Source organism: Gobius niger, assembly GCF_951799975.1.
Source record: "Gobius niger genome assembly, chromosome: 8".
Classification (NCBI taxonomy): domain Eukaryota; kingdom Metazoa; phylum Chordata; class Actinopteri; order Gobiiformes; family Gobiidae; genus Gobius; species Gobius niger.
The window spans coordinates 8,133,040-8,159,967 of record NC_136859.1 but is presented as its reverse complement, the minus strand read 5'-3'; the positions used below and the strand labels follow the sequence as shown (position 1 = coordinate 8,159,967).

General features: G+C 42.6%; 1 protein-coding gene across 6 annotated transcripts in view; it reads left to right on the top strand.

Moving 5' to 3' along the window:
* grik2 (glutamate receptor, ionotropic, kainate 2) overlaps window positions 1–25,464 on the top strand; it is a 410,021-nt gene extending 384,557 nt beyond the window's left edge. For 2 of the 6 annotated variants that reach the window (XM_079561307.1, XM_079561302.1), the window contains 3 exons: window positions 18,897–18,935; window positions 20,303–20,336; window positions 25,070–25,464. In XM_079561307.1, the coding sequence (XP_079417433.1) occupies window positions 18,897–18,935; window positions 20,303–20,336; window positions 25,070–25,323 (327 nt within the window). In that variant the 3' untranslated portion in view covers window positions 25,324–25,464. The remainder of the gene's footprint in view (window positions 1–18,896; window positions 18,936–20,302; window positions 20,337–25,069) is intronic. The other 4 variants (XM_079561303.1, XM_079561305.1, XM_079561304.1 and 1 more) reach the window with 4 other exon arrangements.
* Window positions 25,465–26,928: the final 1,464 nt, after the last annotated feature.

Below are 26,928 nucleotides of genomic sequence, written 5' to 3'. Positions count from 1 at the left end.
TAAGCGTTTGCTTTAGCCGTACATTATTCATCTCTGAAATGTACTAATGTGAATATTCATGTTGTAAATATTGTTTTAGTTAAAACTACTTCTGATCTTTAAATATGCCCTTTACACCCCAGTCCAAACATTATTTTTACTTTTTATTTAACACCAGGAAAGTCCCCCTGAGATCACGAATCTTAATTCCAGATGTTTTGTGTGTCCGTACTCAGATGGTGTGTGGTTTGTGTGTAAGAAGAAGCTTTACACATTTTGAGTTGATCAGCATTTACAATGTGGTCGTTACACATATGAAATGCAGATTACACAGGAATATGCATAAAAGCTGGCGCTCGCTTCTCCTTCAGAAACATACAGTGAAGTTATTGCTTTGCTTTTACCTCCGTCAGCGTTTAGTCCAAGACCAGTCGTTCAGACCGTAATAAACAGCACATTATGGGCGTCTTCAATCTGTTGATTGGGAGCTTCATGCGTCTGCAGCCTTTTCCAGTGACACAACAGTGTTTCTATATAAGATTGATCACTCTGTGAATTTGATATGGATTTATATGGATTGACCTTACCATGAGCTTTCCATGCCTAATTTGACCATGGACGCACACACACACATATTTACTGACCCACACATCTGTTTACTGACACACACATGTTTACTGACCCACACATCTGTTTACTGACACACACATGTTTACTGACCCACACATATTTACTGACCCACACATCTGTTTACTGACACACATCTGTTTACTGACACACACATGTTTACTGACACACACATGTTTACTGACCCACACATCTGTTTACTGACCCACACATGTTTACTGACCCACACATCTGTTTACTGACACACACATGTTTACTGACCCACACATGTTTACTGACACACACATGTTTACTGACACACACATGTTTACGGATGCACAAATCAAACTGTCTACACTCCTTTCTCATTACAGATGTATATCTACAAATCAGCTGCTCAATACATAATATTACTGTGTGATCAATTATTGAACCTAGATGCAAGTGTTTCTGTAGTACAATCTCTACCTCACTTTAAAATGAGAAGAAATATTCAGTGCACAGACTTCTAAACCTTTCTTTAATACTTTAACCTACTTTAACTTTTAGACATGCACTAGTCGCACCTGCTGCCGTGCTGTTTCAGTGCACCGTACAGCATGGGAAAGGACAGATATTTAGTTTGTATTAAAATCCCATTGTCCAATCCTTCTCCTTTGAGCCGTTATCGACTGACAACAGGTTTCTCGCTCGAAGCTACGTGCAGACATTTCGACGGGCGCTGTTAAGAATAAGCGTAGAATCCTCCAGGCGGCTGACCACATGACATTTCCTATACAGTGATCGGGTATAGGTAATGATTGTGTTCCCTTTTCAAAGCAGTAGTCTCTAATACGATGGCCATCGGGGAGTGTGTACATTTTTTTTACGTAGGCCTCATTAGGTCTCTGTTTACATCACGTATCGGATCACACTGCATTGAGCGCATTGACACAGGGCAGTGTTTTCCTTCGGTCCAATAATGATCCTGTACTTAAGGATCTGCCCACATCTCCAATGAGGCCAGTCTGTTGAGGGTAAAAATACAAATGTCAGCAAATGCACATGGCCAACCAGTGTCAGGGGAATGATGGGTTTTATAATAAATATTTTAAAAGGTCAAGAGTGGATTGTAAGCAGCAACAACTCCTCCTAGTACCGTTCACTATAATTGACCTGACCTAAATGGATAAGATAGCGTGAAATAGGGTTTAAAAGCAAACTTTCAAGACTCGGACTCAGAACACTTCTTTGTTTGTTTTGCACATAATAGTTCAAAAAGATATACACATTATTTAAAGGTGTATTATACAACTTTTTATTCGGGAAAAAAATAAAATAATACAGGTTGATATTAGTGCTTACTTGACCTTTCATTGACCCAGTGGCTGTGTGGGTGGTTAACACGGCAACTTCACTTTTCCATCCCGGTGGCCTCTATGACTCTAGGACCATTGACTTGTGCATAACTTCAAATCATAACAACACCACCCAAGAAGTGACTTCCTGTTCAGATCCAGCCCGCCAAAATAAAAGCACACAGCTCGTCTCATTGATTAGTGCAGCAGGTACTTGCAACATTAAAAGAATATAAGTAAATACACACATTTTAAGCGTTTTGTCTGTTAATACTTAGGCAGAAAGAAAGTTGAACTAATGAACTGCTGAATGAATAAGATAGTGCTTTTATTTTGGCGTGCTGGATCGAAACAGGAAGTCACTTCTTGGGCAGCGTTGCTATGCACAGTCAGAGTCAAGAGGCGTTTGTTAAGCGCGACGTCACGACTTCCGCTCCCGGGTACGAGCAGACCGGCAAATATGCAAGAAAAAAACATTAAAAACTCTGAAAAACAACCATCAATATTTCTGAAACTCAACAGAGAGTTACTGAACCTACTTATTTCTCAGACTCATTAGCCAAAAATGCCGCACCTACTGCTAAGAAGTAAGTCACTACTTCTGGGGCTAGCATAGCTGCTGCGCCATTAGCATTTTTCTCCGCTAACCTGGATGTACCGATTTTGGTAAATATTATATATATAGCATTTTTGGCTAATGGGCCTGATAAATAAGTATTTTCGGTAACTCTCTGTTGAGTGTCAGAAATATTGATTGTGGTTTGAAAGTTTTTGTTTTTGTAGTTTCTCGCACATCTGTGGACCCGGAAGTAGAGCTGTGACGTCACCACTTAACAAACGTATTGTTTTAGGGTTTCTGGTAGGTTTTCACTGCTGATGGAACAGTCTCCATGGTTACAGACCTGCCAGAAACCCATGTAAAACACCCAGCCGGCCACTCGGTCAAATCACTTTTGCTAATTTTAACACTAATGATGTGAATGTTCCCCGGCAGAGAAGTGCAATAAGACCCTTTCATGGAATGTGTATCGTATAGTAATACTTGCAATAGGTGTAGGCTAAACGCTTTTTTTTATCTTTTTATTTAAGTGATTCCAATATAAAAATGAAAACACTCTGACACACACATGTTTACTGACACACACATGGTTACTGACACACACTAATGCAGTCATACGTATGTTGTGTGAAAATATAATTACTTTGAACTTGAAAATAATTGTTTAAATCAATTCAACGTTGAGCAGTCATAATGCAGTGTTTATTAATACTAAAACGCTATCTAATTATGATCTCCCATACAGTTCCTCATTAGGCAGCCAGTTTATACGAGCATCTCAATGCAGTGTTTGCTGGCGCCAAATCAGAACGCACTCTGCCCACGGGGTTTAACGACTTAATCTAAATTGGGTTTGATTTATCTGGTTTTGAATGAGAGCAGCGCATGCACATCACTGCCTTGTAAGAATAGAAACATCCTCCGCTCTCACAATGGAGAAAAAAAGGCTCTGTTTAAAGATGTGAGCAAATACAATGGGCACAGCTACGTGTTTGTAAAGAACTGACATGGTTGCGTTGAGGCTAAATGGACGGTTCACTTTATGTTTGACGCACACATGTCCACCTCTATGTCGTGTGATGCACCCGAATGATCTGATAGAAGTTTACACTCACAACGGCTGCACTTGGGAAGGGATATCTAATGTGCAAGTATCGGCAAACCTGGTACTAAATGACTTTGTTTAACGTGAGCATTAAAGTTAAAGCTTTGATTTCAACAGTATTTGACTCCTGCAAGCACTGCCTGTTTAGTAAGTCTGAAAGTTTTTTAATCGCACATCAGTATCAGTATTTTGAGCAGAGATGTTAAACAAAACAAACAACAATAACACAACATTTTTTATTTTTTTTTACCAATTTCCTTTTAGTTTAATGAGTGGGCAAAACTTGAAACCTAAATATCTCAGAACTACTCAGAACAGAGATTGAACCTTATAATTCTAAGAGGACAACATTGCTGTTTGAACAGGGTTTTTAGAGGCAGAAGCAAGTCATAGTTAAAGTGATTGTCTGGAAGTCTAAATGTTTTACAATAAAAAATAAAAAAAAAGGCAAAATCTGCATTTTGATGTAAAGCAAGTACAAATATACCTTTTTATTATTTTTTTAAAGTCCCTCCTTCCCAGATTTCTTCAGCTAATCAGAGTCTTGTGTCCTCCCGTGTTGACCAATGAGACGAGCTTTTCTTGTGAACCAGCCTGTCAGGTCCAATCAGGAGGGGAGGGGAGGGGAGGGGGAAGGGGAGGAGCTTGATCATTTACTTTTGAAAATTCTGTTCCTGCTCTCCTCGTTTTGCACACAAAAGAAGGGCTTTCTGGTCCAAGTTTCCGGAGTTTCCGTTCAAATTTCACTCTATCTCTCCTCACTTTGCAAACCTACAGACTATCACTTTAATGCTTTTTAATGACCACAAAGGTAACATTTCATCAGAGGAAAGAGAGTTGGACAAAACTGAACTTTTGAGCAAAAGAAATGTGGTCAATTTCGCCCAAAACTGCATCTGAAGTTGTTTTAAACCATTTTTTTTTTATTAATTTATTCAGTAAAAATTGTCAAAATTGTCCAAAAAAAAAATGTCGATTTAATGCAAGTACTGCTTGACATTAAAGGGGCTGGATTCAAGTTCGCCATTTTATACCCACTACTGCCACCTCAGGCCATATGTGTAACTGCACCTTCTATATTATGCTCGTGCATGACGGCAATTCGGGCCGAAGTGACACATTTTTGAGTGACCGTACAGGATTTTAGAGGCAGTTGTGGTGAACAGGTCAGAGCTCATTCTACACATTAGGACATGGCTGGAACATGTAGGGGGAGGAAAATACATAATTTTAACATTTTTAAACTCCCTATAGTCCCTTTAAGGCCTTTATTTTGGTACATTTCATTTAAAAATGTGTTTTAATGCCCGCTGAAATGAAATAACAGGATGAATTTTGATTTGACCCATAGATTTGACCCACAGATACAGACGATTTGCAGCATAGAGTATGTTTTAAACAAGCAATTGACTCCAATAAGAATTTCACCATGTTTTGTGCGAGGTTAGCCTTTATCCATATGTCTTTGAACAGCAAGTGACTTTAAAATGTCAGTGCTTTGAGGGCGTAAAGCTTCAGACGCACTGACGAAGTCCTCGCTTAACCCAGCTAAGGTATACGTTATACAGTATACGTTATACAGTATACGTCATACTGTATACGTTATACTGTGTACGTTGTAGCTGCAGCTCCCACAGTCCAGCGCTAATGGCCGTATAATTAGCCTAATGGGGAAAACAAGTAACTCTTTTGTTGCTTTGTGAAATCCAGCCTATATTTGGTCCCGTAGCCCGCGGCACGGCACACAATTAAATCGCACCTTCCTTCTCTTTTACAATGTGTTATTCCCCCCCCCCCACCCCACCCAACCCCACCCCAAACCCGACGTCGTGTCATCCTGAAAAATGCGCCGCTAAGCATCTCTTTGTTGTTCCTGCACATGCTTGACAGCGCACACCCTGCAATTTGCATTTTATAATTACTTGTGTTCTGTAACATTAGAACGGACCTAAAATAGCTGCGAGATTGTTCACTAATGGGATGAGCCGCGCCTCCTCCGATTCAGCGAGGGGCTGTTGATAGTGTTTTAAAAGCGTGATTTAAATAGACTTGTCTCTGAGTGTGTCGTTTGGAGATAAATGCATTTACTAACGCAGATTGTAATACGCCGTACCAGGGCATTGTCATATGGAGATATATTATACACTTGTCAAAGTTTTAATAAAACGATAAACCAACACTTGACTCTTAATTTAACTGCACATAAATGTTTTGTGTTCCAATGTAATTCTTCATGGCTTCGATCTTTCCGATTCATTTTTTTTCTCTGTCACATTCTGAGTGTAGCGTTGTCGAAACCGAATTAGATCAACACAAATTGACTGTTTTTGAAGAAGTGACTCACTCAAGGTCCACACATTTGCCCCCGAGGCTTTTGTGAAACTTTTCTAAAAGTTGTCAGTGCCATAAAATAGATATGTTGAAGGACCTCAAGCTATTTTTTTCATTTTTCCGTTTGACCACAATATAATATCATTTCTAAAGACACTTTGAATGCAGTGATCTCTGTCATCCTCATGCTTCTGTCACAGCCTCTTTTACACAGTCTGTACACTAGGATTACCTATTACAAATACACTACTGATCGTTCAAATATGAAGTTAAGTATTCATCGACTTCACTGTTTGATCCATATGAATGTGAATAATGTGCTTAGTTCTTATAAAGTAAACTTGATAAACGTTGTACCCTTCTATGTCTGGCCCCGTCTCATTCTGCCCATGTTATACTAACCTCCTCTCGAAACGTGGGAGAATGCGACGGACAGACACAGAAGGTGCATTAGTTTTCGAGGACTGACCGTATCTGTGTAAAAGGGGCTGACGTCATGGTTGTCCGCTCTCCCCTCCTCTCTTTGGTCCCTGTGGTCCCAGCTCGTGGTCCGTCTCTTGCCCCCCTCCATGCTCCTCCCTGTCCTGCTGCTTCTCCTGCTCTTCCCACGCTTCCTGCCCATGGCTGAGGCTACCACTGCTGCTGCTGCTGCTGCTGACTAACCCGCCTGTGGGGGGCGCTCTCGGGCCCGTGGATCTCCGGCAGTGTGTGAGGAACCATCTCAATGTCGCAAGCACAAGCAAGCACACTTTATTAGACAATGTTTTGATTATAGTAAGATGCTGTTTGGAATATGAGGACTCAACTCAACACACAGTTTACATGTAATGTGTCCAGGACATCTTTATTTTCCCATCTGCATTACTTGTTTTAGTTTTAGGCCCAAAACACACCGATGTATGAGTTAAGGTAAGGTCAAGGTAGACTTTATTTATCCCAAAAGGTATTTAGTCCTCTGCATTTAGCACATCCTTCAGTGCTGCTGGGACGGTCTGTCACTGGGCTACCACAGTTCAGGGCCTGGGGGCCATGTTTGGTCAGAAACAGCAAGATGGAGGGCCGTGTTTAACCCCCATGAGGGGAACATGCAATCTCCACATGGTCTGGGATTCACACCAAGGGCTTTAGATTTGAGGGGCAGGAGTGCTAACCACTCTGCCACTGTGCAGCCAGTGTCTCCTGTTTGTGTCACCCAGCTGATGCATTTGTAGTTTATGCAGTATATCTACTAAAGCCAGTGTGTGAAGCCCCATGTTGTAACGCCATAGACAAACAATGAAAAGGACAGGCATGTTTGGGGGCCTAGACCAGAGAACCATTATTCATAACCATTATACAACAAAAGTTAAAAATGTGAACTCTAACCAGCACCCACGGGAGCGGAGCATAGGTCCCGCGGGTGCTGCAGGGCTCGACTAGCACCAAGACGCATATGCCCTGATCAAACAATTATTCAATAACCTGTAAATCATGAGAGCCATCTCTTTGCTCTTTAGAAAAGCTCATTATTTCCGGTGCGTTAGTTTTTTGACTGGGCGCCCACTGGGAAAAATACAAATCTGCACCTTTGTGTGGGAGCACTCATTTTCTGTTCTGGGGCACCCCCTGTGGAACAAAAAAAGTGATCTTCAATTATCCCACACACAGCATCAGTTTGATTGTGGACATTTCCAGGATGTAAATAAGAACATTTCTTTTGTTAAATTAATTCTGCAGCAGAATGGTTTACAAATAAATAGAGATGCCTAGTGCAACTTGTTCCAGGACACTCCCAGTGGGAAGAGTCACTTATTTACTCGAGCAAGTGTATTTAAAACTTGAAAATAATATTACTCAAGTAAAAGGGAAAACTATACAATGTGATGAAAAAAAGTACAATTACTTCAATACGTAGCTGAAGTATTGAGTAAATGTAACCAGTACCTGGGTATATTCTCCTGATCACCAAAGTGATTGAAATGTTATCCATCACAAAAGTGTCTTGAATCAAAATGCCATGTGTTTTAGTCCTTGTGCATTTGTAGTTATGGACCTTATCCTCGTTCAACTCTGAAACCAATCATTCTGAGCGGAAACAGTTGAAGGCTGCGGTCCGTATTTCTTGTTGACTTTGTGATTTGGAGGAGGACAGTCTGGATGTTGTCCCGAACACGTCAGGTTTTATGTTTGATGCTGAAGAGGCCATTGCCGGGCTCAGACTGGGGTCACCTTGGCCGAGATGAGGCGGAGAGGAAGGACATTATCACACAGTTAAAAGGAACTCAACTCTAAATTACATTTCTAGCTACTTAAAGGTGCATTATGATTTTTTTATTTTTCCATTAGTGCGTATTTGACCTCTAAGTGACCGAGTGCTTAGCACAGCACCTTTATTTTACATCCCAGTGACCTCTATGATGCTCCAGGATCAATTGTTTTTGATCCGTTCCCTCCCATCAGAAAACCTAACAATTGATCCAGGGCGTTATAGAGGCCACTGTGATCGAAAGTAAAGGCGCCATGCTGACCACCCACAGCCATTGGGTCACAACAAGGTAAATCATGTATCAATATCAAGTTTATTTTTTTGCATAAAAAGTTCCATAGCCTTTAATCATTATTAGGGAGTTTTAATATTACTCCAATGAAAGTAAAAGTTACTCAGCCTTAACTTGAGTCTACGGCAATACTTGAATATTCAAAGTTAAAGATAAACAAAAAACACAATGCCAAAGTGTTATACTAGTGTCTATAATACGTTTGCTGCTTCAAAAACCTGAAGCTCGTCCCTGAATTCACGAGTGAGTGTTTTACGGCATCACAGGGGTCACAAACCTTCTACTGGGCTCATGACGCCTTGGGGCATTAAATATATTAATATCTATATCCCAGTCAACTACAAGCTACACACTACAATTTTACCTTTGGCCACATGGAATACTCATTTGTTATCTTTTTATTATTATTGTAGATTAAGAATCTTTTTTAACAAAATGTGACTTGTTTTCTGCAGCTATTTGTTGTACCTGGAAGTATGACATGACAATATAAAATGCCACTTCAAGCTTTATCCTTTTGCCAGTTTGACAATATGTTTTTTTTAATCACACATCACAGTTTTCTAGCTCCACATTTGCGTTGCCATGAGTGGCTGGCTTTACTTGCGGCTCTGGCCTCTCCATCAGGGGATTTTACTGTGTGAATTGCGGCAGTATTAGGAATTAATCTCCCGGACAGTCCACTTTGGTACAGGCCAAGGTTCACCCTGCAGTCCTTGAAGGCATCGCGGTGCACTGTAAAATGCCTGTTAAAGGTTACAAAGAGAGGCGTGCAGCACAGACAGATGAGTGGCAGGAGTGAGAGACAAGATTCAAGGTTTGACAGCAAACAAGAGACGGGCTCAGAGCAGGCAGCAGTAAGTGAAGGAGAATGGATTCTGATCAAACAGGAACATTTAGATGTAGTCAGAAATAGACAAGGCAGCTTTAGCAGAGGGTGCAGAGAGAAAGTGCAACTGTATATAAAGTGATATAATACCCCCAAAATATGTAGCTCGATCTCTCATTCAGTTTTTGGGCATGACAATTCAGTCCTAAACAATTGTAGTTATAATTAAAATACCTGGATGTTTTTCTCCCTATTTTACTTCAATCCAGGACTATAAGCGCTACACTTTACTTACATTATTTAAAAAAATGTGCTGAGCATTTTTGCTAATAAGTATCAGCCTCATCTTTTCTATGGCCTGGTTCAGACAGCAGGTCTTAATGCTCAGTTGGGATATTTTGGGAAAATCCAACTTTCTGCATTTCAATGTGACTTGCATCAGTCTCCTGTCTGAACAAAATGAAAGTGACCGTGCACAGAAGAGGGTGCAACATCACCCCGAGCACACTGCGTTTGAGGAGGACGTTAACGCTGGACTAAAACACGGCACCGCGGATCTGGCAATGTTAAAACTGAAGTGTGATTCCAGTGAAACCAGTGAAGAGACAGTTTTTGCAGCAATGGCTTTTTTATGAGAGGGTAGCAGCAACGGCGTCTGTACAGGGAAACACGTGGAGTCCAGAGGTGGACAGTGAGGTGGACCGTGAGGTGGACCGTGAGGTGGACAGTGAGGTGATCGGTTTCACTGACAGACTTCAGTCCTGACAGCCTGAACGTGTTGTTTCTTTCCAACTCCAAATGGAACGTTTAGGGTAAAAAAAGCAGCAAACCCAGGCACTCTAAAAAAATTGAATACAACCTGGCCATACAGACAGAAGCTGCGCTGTAAAAGATCAGATATGTGTATGAAAGTAATTATATTTTTGCTGACTAAAAATAAATAAATACAAAGCAGTCAGAGATGATGAAACCGATCCAAGAATACAAAATAAAACTTCAATCAATCAATCAATGGTTTGTATCGCCTAATATCACAACAGGAGTTGCCTCACAGGGCTGCACCGAACATTAAGGCAAGAAAACAGAGCAGTAAATATGACAATGTCCAAATAAGCTCTCCAGCACGGCGAGGAAAAACTGAAAAACCCAGGGGGAAAAAAACAAGAAACCTTGGGGAGAACCACAGAAGAGAGAGATCCCCTCCCATGGACGGACGGGCTAAAAAAAAACTAGTGAATTAAATTCAATGCCCATAAAACAAATCATTTCATTTCTACTCCTTGAAGCATTGACTGTTTAAATTAAATAATATACATTCCAAGTTAACAAAATAAACAATTCAAAGTATGCATTTCATTCTTCAAAAGTGGATTTCAAGTGCTTCTAAAAGTCACACAAGCCAAAACCACCTTTTTGTTTCTTTTTGTCCCCTTGAGAGCGGTGGTGCATTATGGGTGATTTTGGCTTGAGAAATTAGCCTACAGTGACTGAGAAATTAGCCACATGCTGAGTGATGATGGGGACGCCTGACCACACCCACTTCTGACCAAGGAAAGGGACCTCCAGTCTTTGGGAAACAGCCAGTATGTGAGTGATTCAATGGCGGTCGGAGGGGATGGTGGCGCTGATGAGCTGTTGCTAAAGTAGTAGCTCACACATGGAGAGATTGGCCACAGAACTACTCTAGCATACTGTGTTTCCAAATGTTTTTATGCAAACTCCGGTAGTCTCTACTTCAAAATCCCTTTACGTTTTGTATTATGGATACAGTCGTGACACGATCCTGAGATCTATAAAGGCAAAGGTTTCTCTATTTTATACAACTGTGTTCAGCTCGTCTGCCTCGCTCTTCTTAACTGTAAATCTTTTAGTACCGTTGTAGCTTTCAAACCACAATCTCTCCCTCTGATGGTCTACTGAGTATCTCCCGCCCGTAAATCAACGTGCCCCCCCCCCCCCCTCTTTCACTGTGGGCCTATACAGAAGCAGCCAAATGCATGCACTGGGATGTCCTCATGATTAACCATCAGTCACCACTGAGAGCTGAATGTATAAACATCCACTCAACACGAAATGCACCTCTTTTTCCTTCGCCGCAGAACTGATTTACGAGCTTGGTGCGCTGTAAAAAAAAAAAGAAATACCTATGGGTTAGAACGGATTCATTGTAGGTGACAGTGGCTCAGATGGAGAGAGAGTCTTGTAAACAGTTTATACCGCCACCTTATCCTTGGGCAGAGGTGGTCAGTGACTGAGTACATTTACTCAAAGCAGATTTTTTGAGAATGTGTACTTTAATTGAGTGGTTCAATTAAAGTCAAATATATTTATATAAACCCTCAAAAAAACAATAATAATAATAATAATACTTGAGGTGACTACAGTGTGTCACAATAATACATTCAAATGCAGCCACTTGGGAACTTCCTTTTTTGAAAATGAAAAGAAAAAAAAATCTCTACACATTCTCTGTATTCTTATTTTCTGCCTGTCACACAATATAAGAGATTTAATTTTACAGTTTTGTACCTGCATTGTCGATGCGGCTGCTCGTAGTTGTGGCCGTAAGGTCTCTGGTGCCTGTCGCGGCGGAAATCCCAGAACCCGGTGGTGGTGCCCGGAAGTAAGGGATGCCGTCAAGCTGAAGAAGGAGTCCTACCTGGCCTTGTTGGCATGTGGGACTCCTGAGGCAGCTGAGAGGTACCGGCAGGCCAAGCGTGCTGCGGCTCGTGCGGTCGCAGAGGCAAAAACTCGGGTCTGGGAGGAGTTCGGGGAGGCCATGGAGGAAGACTATCGGTCGGCCTCGAAGAGATTCTGGCAAACCATCCGGCGCCTCAGGAGGGGGAAGCAGTGCTTCACCAACACTGTTTACAGTGCGGGTGGGGGGCTGCTGACCTCGACTGGGGATGTCGTCGGGCGGTGGAAGGAGTACTTCGAGGACCTCCTCAATCCCGTCGTCACGTCTTCCAATGAGGAAGCAGAGGCTGGGGACTCGGAGGTGGGCTCGCCCATCACCGGGGCTGAAGTCACCAAGGTGGTGAGAAAGCTCCTTGGTGGCAAGGCTCCGGGGGTGGATGAGATTCGCCCTGAGTACCTTAAGTCTCTGGATGTTGTAGGACTGTCTTGGCTGACACGTCTCTGCAACATCGCGTGGCGGTCGGGGACAGTGCCTCTGGATTGGCAGACCGGGGTGGTGGTCCCTCTCTTTAAAAAGGGGGATCGGAGGGTGTGTTCCAATTACAGAGGAATCACCCTCCTTAGCCTCCCCGGTAAGGTCTATTCCGGGGTGCTGGAGAGGAGGATCCGGCCGATAGTTGAACCTCGGATCCAGGAGGAACAATGCGGTTTTCGTCCTGGTCGTGGCACACTGGACCAACTCTATACCCTTCATCGGGTACTCGAGGGTTCGTGGGAGTTCGCCCAACCAGTCCACATGTGTTTTGTGGATCTGGAGAAAGCGTTCGACCGCGTCCCTCGTGGTGCCCTGTGGGGGGTGCTCCGGGAGTATGGGGTCCGGGGCCCTCTGCTAAGGGCTGTCCGTTCCCTGTATGACCGCAGCAGGAGCTTGGTTCGCATTGCCGGCAGTAAGTCAGACCTGTTCCCGGTGCGTGTTGGTCTCCGCCAGGGCTGCCCTTTGTCACCGGTTCTGTTCATTACTTTTATGGACAGAATTTCTAGGCGCAGCCAGGGGCCGGAGGGTGTCCGGTTTGGGAGCCTCAGAGTCTCATCTCTGCTGTTTGCGGACGATGTTGTTCTGATGGCTTCAACGAACCAGGACCTTCAGCACGCACTGGGGCGGTTTGCAGCCGAGTGTGTAGCGGCCGGGATGAGGATCAGCACCTCCAAATCCGAGGCCATGGTTCTCCACCGGAAAAAGGTGGCTTCCCCTCTTCAGGTCGGTGGGGAGTCCTTGCCTCAAGTGGAGGAGTTCAAGTATCTCGGGATCTTGTTCACGAGTGAGGGACGGAAGGAGCGTGAGATCGATAGACGGATCGGTGCGGCGTCAGCAGTGATGCGGTCGCTGTATCGGTCTGTCGTGGTGAAGAGGGAGCTGAGTCGGAGGGCAAAGCTCTCGATTTACCGATCGATCTACGTTCCCACCCTCACCTATGGTCATGAGATCTGGGTAATGACCGAAAGGACAAGATCGCGAATACAAGCGGCCGAAATGAGTTTCCTTCGCAGGGTGGCTGGGCGCACCCTCCGAGATCGGGTGAGGAGCTCAGTTACCCGGGAGGAGCTCGGAGTAGAGTCGCTGCTCCTTCACGTCGAAAGGAGCCAGCTGAGGTGGCTCGGGCATCTGTTTCGGATGCCTCCTGGTCGCCTCCCGCGGGAGGTGTTCCAGGCATGTCCTAGTGGGACAAGGCCTCGTGGAAGGCCCAGGACACGGTGGTGGGACTATGTCTCCGAGCTGGCCTGGTGTCGCCTCGGGGTCCCCCCAGAACAGCTGGAGGAGGTGTGTGTGGATCGGGAAGTTTGGGCATCTCTGCTGAGACTGCTGCCCCCGCGACCCGGCCCCGGATAAAGCGGAAGAAAATGGATGGATGGATGGATGAACATGCGCGCGAACCAGGTCGTCGAGGCACCTGCCTTTGACTGCCACCCAGTCCTCTCTGCACCCGAGTTTCCCTTCGCAGGGTGGCTGGTCGCACCCTTCTAGATCGGGTGAGGAGCTCAGTTACCCGGAGTCGCTGCTCCTTCACGTCGAAAGGAGCCAGCTGAGGTGGCTAGGGCATCTGTTTCGGAGGCCTTCAGGTCGCCAGGCATGTCCTATTGGGACAAGGACTCAGGGAAGGCCCAGGACACGCGGGTGGGACTATGTCTCCGAGCTGGCCTGCTGTCGCCTCGGGGCCTCCCCAGAACAGCTGGAGGAGGTGTGTGTGGATTGGGAAGTCTGGGCATCTCTGCTGAGACTGCTGCCCCCCCGACCCGGCCCCGGATAAAGCAGAAGAAAATGGATGGATAGATGGTTTTGCACATTTTGAAATGGATCGCTGAACCCTTTTCAGCGACCCACTTTCGAGCCTTTCCCAGAAACCATTTATTTCAAAAGTATCTACCAAAAATTACTGTTATTGAATTCTTTTTTTGTCGAACAATCATTTGTAAGGAAAATAAACTATTTTACATTATGTATAACAAATTCAATTCTGTTATACATAATGGGTCGAGGCTTGTGATTTTATGGTGATGTTGGGACACCATACCAGTTGAGAACCATTGCTTTAAAACCAGTGGGTCTCAACTTTTGCGGCTTTGGGACCACTTTACCCTCAGATGAGAAGCCGCAATCCTAATAAAAATTGACCTTTTTTTATATAGTGTAAAATACTATATTTTCCATACTTTAAAGCTGAAATTATGATCAAAACAACTCAACAACATTTAATTTAACAGACTCTGGTAATGGTTCTGTGCTGTTTCAGAAGGTACATTTTTGAGTAGATGTTCCCTCCCACCAGTTGAGAACCACTGCTTTAAACGTTGGTTTCCATTCACTACTTGCACACGACCCATAATGCTTTGCACCTTGGGGGGGGGTAGCTACGACCTGGAGGCCTGCGAGTGCCAAACAATGATGCAAAACAACTTCTGCTGTGCACGTAATTGCTCCAACAATCAAAAACGTTTTTCGGAACTACAAAGCTCTGCACAGCTCGCAATGCTATATTATTTACAGCAGCGAACCCCCCAAGGCGCAATGCATTATGGTATTGCGCAAGTAGCGAATTGTCAAAACACTGATTCCGACAAAGTCCACTCCCCCACCCTCTATGGCACTCCTTAACATTACCGCCCCTTTTAAAATAGGAAGTTCCCATGCCCCACCCTGTACACATATAATAAAAGATAATACACCATGACACACTCCATTGGCTATTATTAAAAGCCAAGGTTTTCAGTCTAGTCTTAAATTGTCCTACAGACAGAGGGAGGTTGTGCGACACAGAAAAGCCTCTATCACCTTTGTTTTTCTTTTCTCTTTGCTTTATTTATTTAACTAATATGTTTTGGGGGGTCCTGAGTCTGACCTAAGTTAGGAAACCCCTGCCCCCCTCTATTACTCTCATTTGTGGTACCTTTAAATGATAAAGGCCTGCAAACAGTGCACCACTAAAGGCCCTTCTTTTTGCTCCCGTATTTGCTGCTGAACCGGATTTACGAGAGCGTCGAGGGGCTCAGAACAGCCCTCCATCTCGCAGCTGTGCGGATTTGGCCGATTGTTGGACGTCGTAAAAATCCGCTAATCCAATGACCCTAAGCGTTAGCCATCAATCCAACATGGCACCTGCTGCAGCCATGGAGGTGATGTGTCCCCGGGGTGCCCACCTCTGCTGCCGCCGCCGCTGCTGTGCTGGTGAAAAACACAGCCCTGGCATTTGATTTTACAGAGGGAGGTTGGATCGATGTTTGAGAGAACAAGGCGACTTCGGAATGAGAAGGAGAGAGAGAGAGCGACGCTGCCCGGCCTGGAAAAGAAGAAAAATAAAGTCACCACCTAGATTTAACTGAGCAAATCGTTATGGGCCAGCTCTTGGATGACTGCAGCGTGTTCAGCAATGCGCTTCAAGAGGGAGGTCGGTTGACTATATCCGATGGTGAAGCGTGGGCCGACATTTTTTTCCGACCCAACCGGACCTGACAAAAAATCTAACCTGACCCCTAAACATTGGGTCTCAGTTTGCCAACCCGACCTGGCTATCGTTCAAATGGGACCTTGCCTTGTGGAAGTTTAATGTGGGATAAATTGTGCTTTTGTTTACATCTGAGGACACGTTTGAAATGGACTCATCGGGGAAACAAGGAGCAGAGGCACGAGGCTTTACTTTTGTCCCATCATGAAAACTCTGTCACACTAAGCCTGCTTGAGGTAGATGTTGAAGCATACCGGGGGCTCCCTCTTCAGGTTAGTAAGAAGCTCTCGTCCTGGTACTTTACCTGTGTGTTGCTTCTTCATGCAGCAGCAACGTTGCCCAGCCTTTACAGTGTGTGCTTGGGCGCTGCTGCTTAGACTACATCTAAACATATAATATCACATGCTAATGATATATTTACCCAATTAATGTGGAGATTCAACAAAGCTTAGCCTGACTAAAATGTATGACTATAAGCCTTAATCATGTTAAAGGAACAGGCCACCATTTTTCCATACTGTGATATGTTCTTCCCTGAGCTTAGACGAGTCGATGCGTACCTGTCTGGTCTAACAACTTCACCCCCGTTTGGAGCTATAGGGATATGCTGGGAGAGGCCAAATGCTAACAACATCCTTGGTCGTTGTGCGTGACTGAGCGCAGGCACAAAGACCAGACAGGTACGCGTCAACTCGTCTGAGCTCAGGTAAGAACATATCTCAGTATGTAAAAAACGGGGGTCTGTTCCTTTTTATCTGCACCCAGAACATGTCATCTCATTCACAACACACTCAAACCTGCAATCTGGATATGCAGGATCCGTTCATTCCATCAACGGGTTCTTTTCCTCCCTGACGGCGCTGGCATATTCCGTGATGACAAAACCAGGATTCATCGGACTCATCTTCAAACATGGATTGGCCACCGCAGAGTCAAGACCGTAACCCCATTGAGAATATTGTACACATTATTGGATGTGCTGGAGAAGTTGTCCAACTCCCCCATTATCAATACAAGATCTTGGGGAAAAATTACAAATGCAACACTGACTACGATGGAGATCAGAGGATTTGTACGAACATTTAAATGGCTCATCGAAAAAAAAGTCTTCACCATGGATGTGTATGTTACAAACTGGATATACCGTGACAATCCAGTTCATAACCCTTTGTTCGGACGAAGAAAGCTTGTCCTCCTTTTTGGGAATCTGTCCATGATTGGGTGACGCTGACTTTAGGCTATGGACTGGTTTTCCAATGATTGCTCCTGTGCTGCAATTTGAAAGTTTTTCTCATAGAATTGATTGAATTTACCATGTTTAAACTACGTACTAGACACTCAATGGTTGATGCAGTATACATATTGCAAGCACAATAACCAGTGAAGCCATTTAAAGTCTACCATTACCCACTTGTCCCTATTGATTTAGCTGTAAACATTTCTGATATACACAGCAACATGTCCAAGTATCAGCGAGGGGAGTGAATGGACCAATCCGCAGTGTGCAATGGTGTTTACTGTAGTTGTGCTAATGTCCCCAATCAATTCTTTATGGATTCTGTGCTGTTGAGATGCTATGATAGTCGCTGGCAATCGATAGCCGTTGACATTACTGAAACGTGTCTATTTCCAGTGGCATTTATGACCACTGGCCCCTATATGAATAGCATTAGCACTAGCCGCGGACGCAGGCAGATAGACGGGGCAGGGCTGGCCTTTAGTGAAGTGCCTGGATGAGCAGCTGATGGATTGTAGCGCCGGTGGAAAACTTCACACTCAATCATAGCTTAGGCATGAGGGAGAACAGCAAAAGAAGCTGCATTGGGAGCAAACACTCGAAACAGGATTATGTGGCTGCCAATCTCTGAACCGCCATTGATCACTCACTCACGCTCTTAAGACAAAGAAAAGGTGTGGAAATACTGTACCTGTTTACCAAAGTATGTTTAACGAAATGCGAACTTTGACATAATTGTTTCTCCCTTGTGTCTTTGGTTCACCACCCCCACACAGATAAGACCCTATTTTACACGTTTTTAGTTGTAGTGTTGTTGTTTTTTCTTTAACTTTTGGCCGCTGATGCCTGGCAACCCTGATCACTGAGGTAACACTGACTAACCAGACTACACATGTTTGCTAAAGCAGAACTAAGTAACTCTGTTAGAGTAAATATTACGCTGACAGAAAAGACAAAGGGAGAGAGGGATATTGTACATCCAATTACATAATGGGGATATTTTTTTCACTCAAACTTGGCTGTAAATACTGTGTAAGTGGCACTAGCCCGCAGTTAGCTTTGCCCTTTAGCCTGTTAGCTTCTTCTTCGTGATTACATTAGTGTGTGTTGGGGCCTCCGGGTCGTGGCAGGGAAAGTTGCAAGTGTGGTTTTCTGGCCAGAGACACCAGGGGGTGATGAATCATCCCATTAACACTTGTATTACGAAAAGGTTTTATTAAGGTAAACAAGTTACTTAGTACTGCTTTAATAATTGGAAAATATAGAGAATGGTCCCACCCAGTCCGGGGTAGAACCATGGAAGGGTGCTGATATACGTTCGATACCACTCCCTAGTGACTGGAAGCGCCTCAAGAAAGAATTCTATTATACGGAATCTGCCAAAAAACTATTTTGGGGGCGTTTAGCCATGTTACAGTCCGAACCGGTTCATCACCGCATTGAGTAACAATGTAGCAAACCGCCACCTCCAGGAATTCACTGTTCTGCACTTCCTCTGGACCATAAACACATACGTCCGAACTGCAAGCCACAGAGCCATGGATGTTTTAGGGCTGAACGCGATATGTAAACATGATGTGTGAGTGGCAAAGGTCTGTGTTCGTTTGCAAGATGTTCAGGACTTTGAGAAGATTTTGAGCATCAGACGTGATTGGATTTTTACCTTTGCCTGCTTTGTGAACCTTTGCTTGTACAAGTGGATTATATTTTCTGGGTGATTATTTCTTGGAACTTTCCTCAGAGCGACCAGCGAGGACCAGCTGATGAAGAGGCCAAATCCGTGAGTAAACAACTCCTATTATAAAACTGTGGTAGTGTGCACCGCGTTCTCGGGCTTAATCTGTCATGTATGGTTTGTTGTTTTGTACAAATACGAAGGAAGGACTTTATCTGTGTAGCGTCTTTCAGTCACATCGTCGCTTTACATGGGGCGATTTACATTCAGTCCACACTCACTCGCTGTCACACCCTTAGCCTAATGAACATGTTTTTTAGTGGTAGGGGAAACCGGAGTACCCGGAGGAAACCTATGCAGACACAGGGAGAATGTGCAAACACCACACTTCTACTTTTAAGTTCCTTTTGAGTCAGTGTGAAGTACATTTGAATTGAACTCTATTGTCGTGTGAACTTGTCTGTCTGAGAGAGATGAGAGTAAGAGTCGTGAATGTGTGTGTGGGGCTGAATGGGAGAAACAGCATGTGTGTATATGTGCCTGCGGTTGAGAATGGCCCGTGGCTAGATTAATTACGAACTCGTACTCAAATCAAATGTGGACTGGCTCTGTCACATTCCTGCTATAAAAGTATTTGACTGCTTTATGTCGCACCAGAAAAAGGGACGACGCCTTTACAAAGCCATAACACGGGTTTCAGACAAACTTGAACACTTGATACAACATTTCATAACAATGAGTATTCCATCTTGCCAAAGGTAAAATATTAACATCCAGTGTTTTTCTGCCGCATCTTTTGTTGTCAGCGATATAAAGTCAGTCTCCTTGTTTGTTGCAGACTCTCCCGTGCCACAGTGGCTGACTAACACAGACATTACCGACTGCATGGGTTTAATTGTGCGTGCAGCGACGCGGGGCTCAGTCAGACCAGAGATAATGCACATGAATAAATCACGCAGCTTTATGTGTCGTCTGCGGCCGCCATTTTGTCCGGCCCCCGATGTTTGCACACATGGAGCTGTCTGTTTTTAAATGCAAACGCCTCAGTTTACACACGAGGCAAAGCGCACAGTGTCATCTTTTCTGTTGGCTGTCATTTATTCTTTCTTGAGCCGCATCACTAACAATAAAAGGTATTTTGAAAGAGGGCTGATAATAGGCATTGTCCCTCGAAAAGAATATCATTCAGCACCGATCAGGATGGTTCACTTTGGTCAATATTTAAATATCTATAGAGGAGAACAGGACTGGTTGTCGCACAGGTTGGCTGTCTCAGTGTGTTTTTATAACCACACTAGGGATGTGTGATGTTGTTACTGAACATCAAGTTTAATATCCTTTTCCCTTTCCTTTATTTCAACCTAATAGTGCATGTAACTGTAGCCAAGCACCAGTTCTTGTTTGATTGTGTGAAGTTTATTACTGTGAATGATTTATCTTCTAATTCTTGCTGTTCCATCTCACTTCATCAGCTTCTGAGTAAAACCACATCCATTGGGCAGCCAGGTAATACACTCTCCCCTGACATTCATATTTTAATTGAAATGAATGGATCTTACAATTTGGGCTGGGTCTATTTCTAAATGTGTTTGCCGTGATAGGAAGTATCAGTATAGTTTATCAAAGTAACAATACTTTCAATACTTTTCATCCACAAGCTCTGGTCTGAGGCGTCCACAAAAACAAGAGTGACCAGGCGGTGGAGCGACACATTAAGAGAATGCACTTTTACTTAGGATAATTTAAATGAAGGGGGGCACGAACACTATGAAATCAGCCTTATAAACTCTCATTTAGACCCGCACCCATGCATACACAGTTGGTTCTGTACATGTTTTCAAGAGTTTTGATTTACTGTATTTTGATTTATTTATTTTTATTCAAAAGTTTGTTTGAAAAATGTCAGAAATAAATTCATTAATTCATAGCTTTTACAGACAGGCCTAAAGATGTGGACTATTAAAAGTAAATAACTAAAGAAAAATAAATAGATAAATAAAATGACCTGTCCTATAGGCAGCATATAAAGATTGAAAAGGGTTGGACCTAAAATAGACCCTTGGGGAACACCACAATCCATTTTATATCTCATAGATGAGTGTTCCTCTATACTAATGTAAAACTCCCTATTTGCTAAAAATGATTTAAACCAGTTAAGAACAGATCCAGAGATTATTAGTCATTATTATTATTAGACTATTATTAGTTAACTATTTTAGTAATCGATTTATAGTTTTTCTGGTTTACACAGACTCGAAAAGGGCAAAAATGTATGACATGACATGCATTTTTTATTTATTTTTTATTAAAAAGCTACAATGTTTTTAAATTTTGGGTATGTAGACGTGCACATTGTAATTTCATAAATATTGTGTCAATTATCCAATCAGAAAGTAGAATTTGCTCAACTCATATTGTTGACTCTTCCTTGATCCTATTCTGTTCCAATAAATTCCCAATCCATGGCTTTTGTTAAAGCTCAGCAGCTGAACTCTAATAATGATAATTATGCATTGGTTTTATATAGTGCTTTTCTGGACACTCAAAGACGCTTTACATTGCATTATCCATTCACTCCATACTCAGTGGTGGTAAGCTGCTATTGTAGCCACAGCTGCCCTGGGGTAGACTGACGGAAGCGAGGCAACCAGTCCGTGCCATCGGTCCCTCTGACCACCACCAACCACTCACTACATTCGCTGGGCCTCCTGGTGTTCCCAAACAGTCTCCCATCCAAGTACCGACCAGGTCCTTCACTGCTTAGCTTCCAAGGTCTGACGGGATTGGGCAGAGCAAAGGCGGTATGGCCACTCTAGAGGTTCTTAGCTTCCAAGTGTTCACGCAAACTTGTGCTTTTGTTCATGTGCAGCTTTGAGCCAACCAAGTTAAGCTGCTGTGATTTTTTTAAAGCACGAAGAGACAATAGAAAAGAGAAAACGTAAACCATATCACAAAGTAAAGTTCAACAGATTTTATTTACCATCTTTTTTCGTTACCCACCCCCGCTTACCAAGTGGTGCAAAAAAATATTGCTGCGAAGTTCCAGCTATACAGTCATCCATCTTCAATTAAATACAATCGCCGACAGTCACTTCTAATTTCAACCATGCACACTCAGACATAATAATCCAAGCCATATCTAAAAACGCGAACTGTCTTGAGATGTGCGCGTTTAGATACTTGAGGACTCCCAACTCCCTTTAGTGCCTCACAGAGAATGAGGATACATTTAATCACTCCATTATACACGGATCTGTGCATGAATTATGTATTTAGGGGTTTTGTATTGAGCAGGGCTTGGTACAGAGACAGGGAGAGGGAGTGTGGGGGAGGAAGGGAGAAGGCGAGGAGGAGGAGGAGGAGGAGGAGGAGGAGGTGAGACGGAGCCAGTGGTGGTTTTAGCTCTTTGGGGCCTCCGGAGAACAAACACAAAACTACATGTTTAGCAATTTGGGCGAATATAATATGGCAACAATAGAATATCACAATTTTTGTGTTACCATTTTTTCGTATATACTTTATAATGGCAAATTCACACAATAACAAAGAGAAAAACTGAATTTATTCAACTTTGTGACAATCAATACAGTAATAACTTACTTCAGCTTATGTTGCAAGCGCACTATAGTAATTATAACACTACAGTAAAACAAAGTGAGTAAAAGAGTAATTTGATCAAGCTAAAACTATTTATTTTATCCTTAATTATTGTTAGGACACTTGACAAGTCTTCTATTTTCAAAGGCATGCAGCAGATTTGTGAACATAGCCTACAATGTAAAGCAGTACTAAGTAACTCTTGCCCCTAGAGGCCATAAGTGCCACTGCAAGTGTAGCATGTTACGGTTGTTTACTCATTGATTGTCCGAGAGAGTAAATACTACACTGACAGAAAAGACAAAAGTCGAGAGGGATATTGCACATCCAATTACACAATGGAGATATTTTTTTTCACTCAAACTTAGCTGTAAATGCTGTTTAAGTGGCGCTAGCCTGCAGTTAGCTTTGCTCGTTAGCCTGTTAGACTCTGACCCGGTGCATGAAAGCTGCAATAGTGGTTTTCTGGTCCAGAGACACCAGGGGGCGATGAAAGACCCCCCAATCATCCCATTAATATTTGTATTAGGGACCACGAAAGGATTTATTAAGGTAAACAAATTACTTACTACTACTTTAGATAGATTTAAAGGTGCATTGTGGAACTTTTTATGTGATTTTTTTTTTCTTCTATTATTTAGTATTTTACCTTTTTGTGACCCAGTGGTTAGCATGGCGCCTTAACTTTTGATCAAAGTGGCCTCTACGATGCTCCAGGATCAATTGTTTTGAGGTTTTTATGATGAGACTCTGAAAACATTTGATCCTGGAGCATTCACCCTGATTGAAAGTAAAGGTGTCATGCGAAACCACCCATACAAAAAGGTCAATTATGTGCAAATATCAAGTTTGTTTTTTCTCATTAAAAAGTTCCATGATGCACCTTTAAATTAAATGACAAAGGTGCGGCGGCTGATACTACAGCAGGGCCGAAGAACACAGTGGCAACTCACTCCTTCGAACGTATGTCAGGTAAATAAACACTCGGTGGGATACATACACAGAGCAGCAGCCCGCCGGGAGAAAGTCACAAAAGTCCCTCTGAATTAGAGACAAAAAAGCCAGGTTTGAGGAGCCTCTTGGGCAACTTTAGCAGGGGGCTGTGGTGATTGCCTGCTTTTGCGTAATGGTAAAACCAACCCTTGAGGGAGTGAGAGACAGGAGGGAAGAGAGAGGGAAATACATAGAGTCAGAAGAATGTAATGGAGAGAGAGGAGAGGGGGACTGGCACAGAGTCCAGATGTTCGGCTACACCTCCATAATCACAGTGTGCACTCGGCATTATTTAAATCATGTCCATACAAATCCAGATGTCTTTGGGAGTCAGAAAAGAGTAGCTGGAACAAACTGCCTTCTCCCCCCGAGCAGAGTTTAGTAAAGTGAGAAATGATTTAACGCGCTGAATCTCCCCCAGACGCGTGTGGGATAATGTTTTTACATGCCATTATGCACATTAGGAACGAGGAAATTCAATTCACTGCAAGTTTAGAGAAAGTCATTTGGGGATGATTCCATTATGGTCATACGTAAACAAAAGGCAGACAGAGCTGAGACAAAACTAAAACAGAGATTTTTACAATTTATACACTTTAAGGCACTGGGTTCCATTAGGGTATTTTAATATTATGCTGAAAAACTCTTTGTACAATACACATCATAAAACAAATAAGCAACATCAAGAATTATATTTGTTCCTTAAAGCACCAATGGCAATACATTATCCTGGATCAACAATCTCAACTCAAAAGGATAGTATTAAATATGTAGTTTTGAAATTATAGATTTTATACATTTTTATCTGAATCCCTATTTTCAAGCTGAAAAACTTTCCTTCCAAATAAAGAACTAAGGGAAGGAAACAAAAGTAATTATAAGAGTTTGATAATTTTTCATTTTGTGCTTTGCTTCCAGACAGTGAGGGGATTAATTACACCGCTTCACACTCCAGTTCACGCACAGCCTGTGGACACGAGCTGCTGTTTCTCTCATTCTCCGCTGTGACTTGACTTCTCTGAATGTCTATACTCCACTAAAGCCCCCACCCCCCACCCCCATAAAGTCTGTCCATAAGAGCTTTCCATAGTCGTGACCCTGCAGGCCAGGGAGAGCCACAGTGGGCTGTGCTTGAGCAGAGCCATTTCTAAAATCCAATGTTATAATGGTGTGTCAAAGATGATTCAATCAGAGGAAAATCTTCATTTGGTCTTTTTTTTCTTCTTCAGATATGCACTCTTGACCAAGATTCTGGTTTAGGACAATAGATTTCCCAAGAGGCGTTGAAAAATGGGCCAAATGAAGATAAATAATGCCAATACGGGGATAAGAAAGTCTACCTTTACCTTCGAGAAATTGTTCCAGAAACTTTATTGGAAACATGAACAAAATATCACATGTTTAAACCAGACATTTAATTAAAAATAAATAAAAGAAAACACAATGTTATTTTTTTTATATTTATTTTTTATGTTTTAAGTTGTCTTGCAAACAAAAAAAGATTATTTCATTTTGCTTTGTCTCAGATATGGCCAGGAATCATACAAATACTGCACATGCACCCATTATGCACTTTACAATTTGTTTCATAATTCAATATTTCCCTAAACACATTTTCTCGTCCATTTCTCCACCTCTTTCTTTTGCAGAGGTCGTTCTGCAGTGCGATGGTGGACGAGCTTCGTGTGTCCCTCAAGTGCCAGCGCCGCCTCAAACACAACAAACCCCAGCCCCCTGTTATGGTCAAGACCGAAGAAGTCATCAACATGCACACTTTCAACGACCGCAGACTGCCCGGGAAGGAGACCATGGCTTAGAGCAGCCCAATCCAGTCCCGGCGTTTCACTCTTACACGCTCGGGACGCGCCGAAGACACACGGACATCTTGGACTGCAGTTTTTGACCTGTTTTTGGACTTGCTTGGTGCTTGGGGGTGGGAGGAGCTACGTGTTGTTTATTAAATTAGCTAGGGGTTCAACACTGTTTCCTGTGGAAATACATACCTGGGTGTACAATTTTCCAAGAGTTACCTCATTGCTCAGTGCCGGTACTTGAAACCCAGGAGTTGAAACGTGCTGAAAGAAACGCTCATTTAAAATATATATACAAAAATGGACCTATACAGTCTAGGTGGCGCTACTCCTGCTCCGCAGATCTGTCCCCCCATGCACACCAGTTATGATACATGGGCAGTGATCACTAGATTTTTAAACAGGGATAGTTTATTTTCAAAAATTGTGAATAGAAACCTGGGCTTTTAACGTAATTAAACCCCAAAACAGTCCAGGGGAGAGGGGGCATACTTGACGAGCGCCCCAAAATGTACAGCGACAAGACAGCATTGCATAGTTACATTATATTATTGAACTACATTGAAAAGGATATAATCTCTACCATCCATCAGGCAATAAGTGAAGTCATTTATTTGTGTTTTAGATACTAACATGTCGGATTTGGAAGATACTACGGTTAAAAAGTGAAGTAAGAAGCAATTTATTTCTAAGTTTAATAGCAAATTTTGATGGGATTTTATCTACGGACTACAAAACAAGATGGAGGACGATCTGGATGAAATTTCACAGCAATCACAAGCTATTTATTCAAAAATATTTATTCTTTTTGATTAAATTATGGACTTATTTATATCGACAAACTGGATTTTCACTCTTATGCCAGTAAGTACACTTAACACTATACTGTATTGAATAAGTCACTTGTTTCTTTAAATCCATCTGTGTTCATTTCGTATTCCCTGTGGCTAATTTTGATTTTTTTTTTTATTACTTTATCGGCTTCACATTTTACGTGTGCAAATGCAATTTATATGAAAAATGTGTTTTTTGTACGGAGACAAATCGAAAAATTTTGTAATAATTTTTATCAAATAACAACATGAAGACATCCACAACGGAGCAAGGAGCGCACCAATGGTGTTTTTCCTACACGGAGAGACGCAAGGCATTCTGGGATAGCGGCAGTGACGGCCGAGACAGTAATAAGAACTATTTTTATCGTGTAAAGGAAACATATTTAAAGAAAGATATTTTTACTTCACCTGAAAGAGCTTAGGGCGCCTGGTTACAGCCACTATAATATAAAGCCTATTGTACAAACCGAGATGTGGACTGCTGGTGTTTTTAAACCATCCACACCCCGACGACACAGATAGAAGCGCTAGAATCGAGCAATCGTGTGTAAATGGTTTTAAAAATGGACAAAAAGATGTATTTAAAATAATAAAAAAAAATAAAGAACACTTAACTAATTTTGAACTTGTTGTGAAAACAAAATGGAAGTGCACACAGTTTACCCTTTGAAGTTGATGCACAAGTTTAAAGAAAATAAAAAAAATTGTATTCACAGCTCATGTCTTGGATTCTTCATTTGTACGTGATAAGTAGTTTTAGTATTAACGAGTGTTTAGGTTTTTTGTTATGTATTTGGTATTAATCTCAAATCTTTATCACCATCGTACACTTTGTTGGTTAGAAATTGCAATATTGATCTA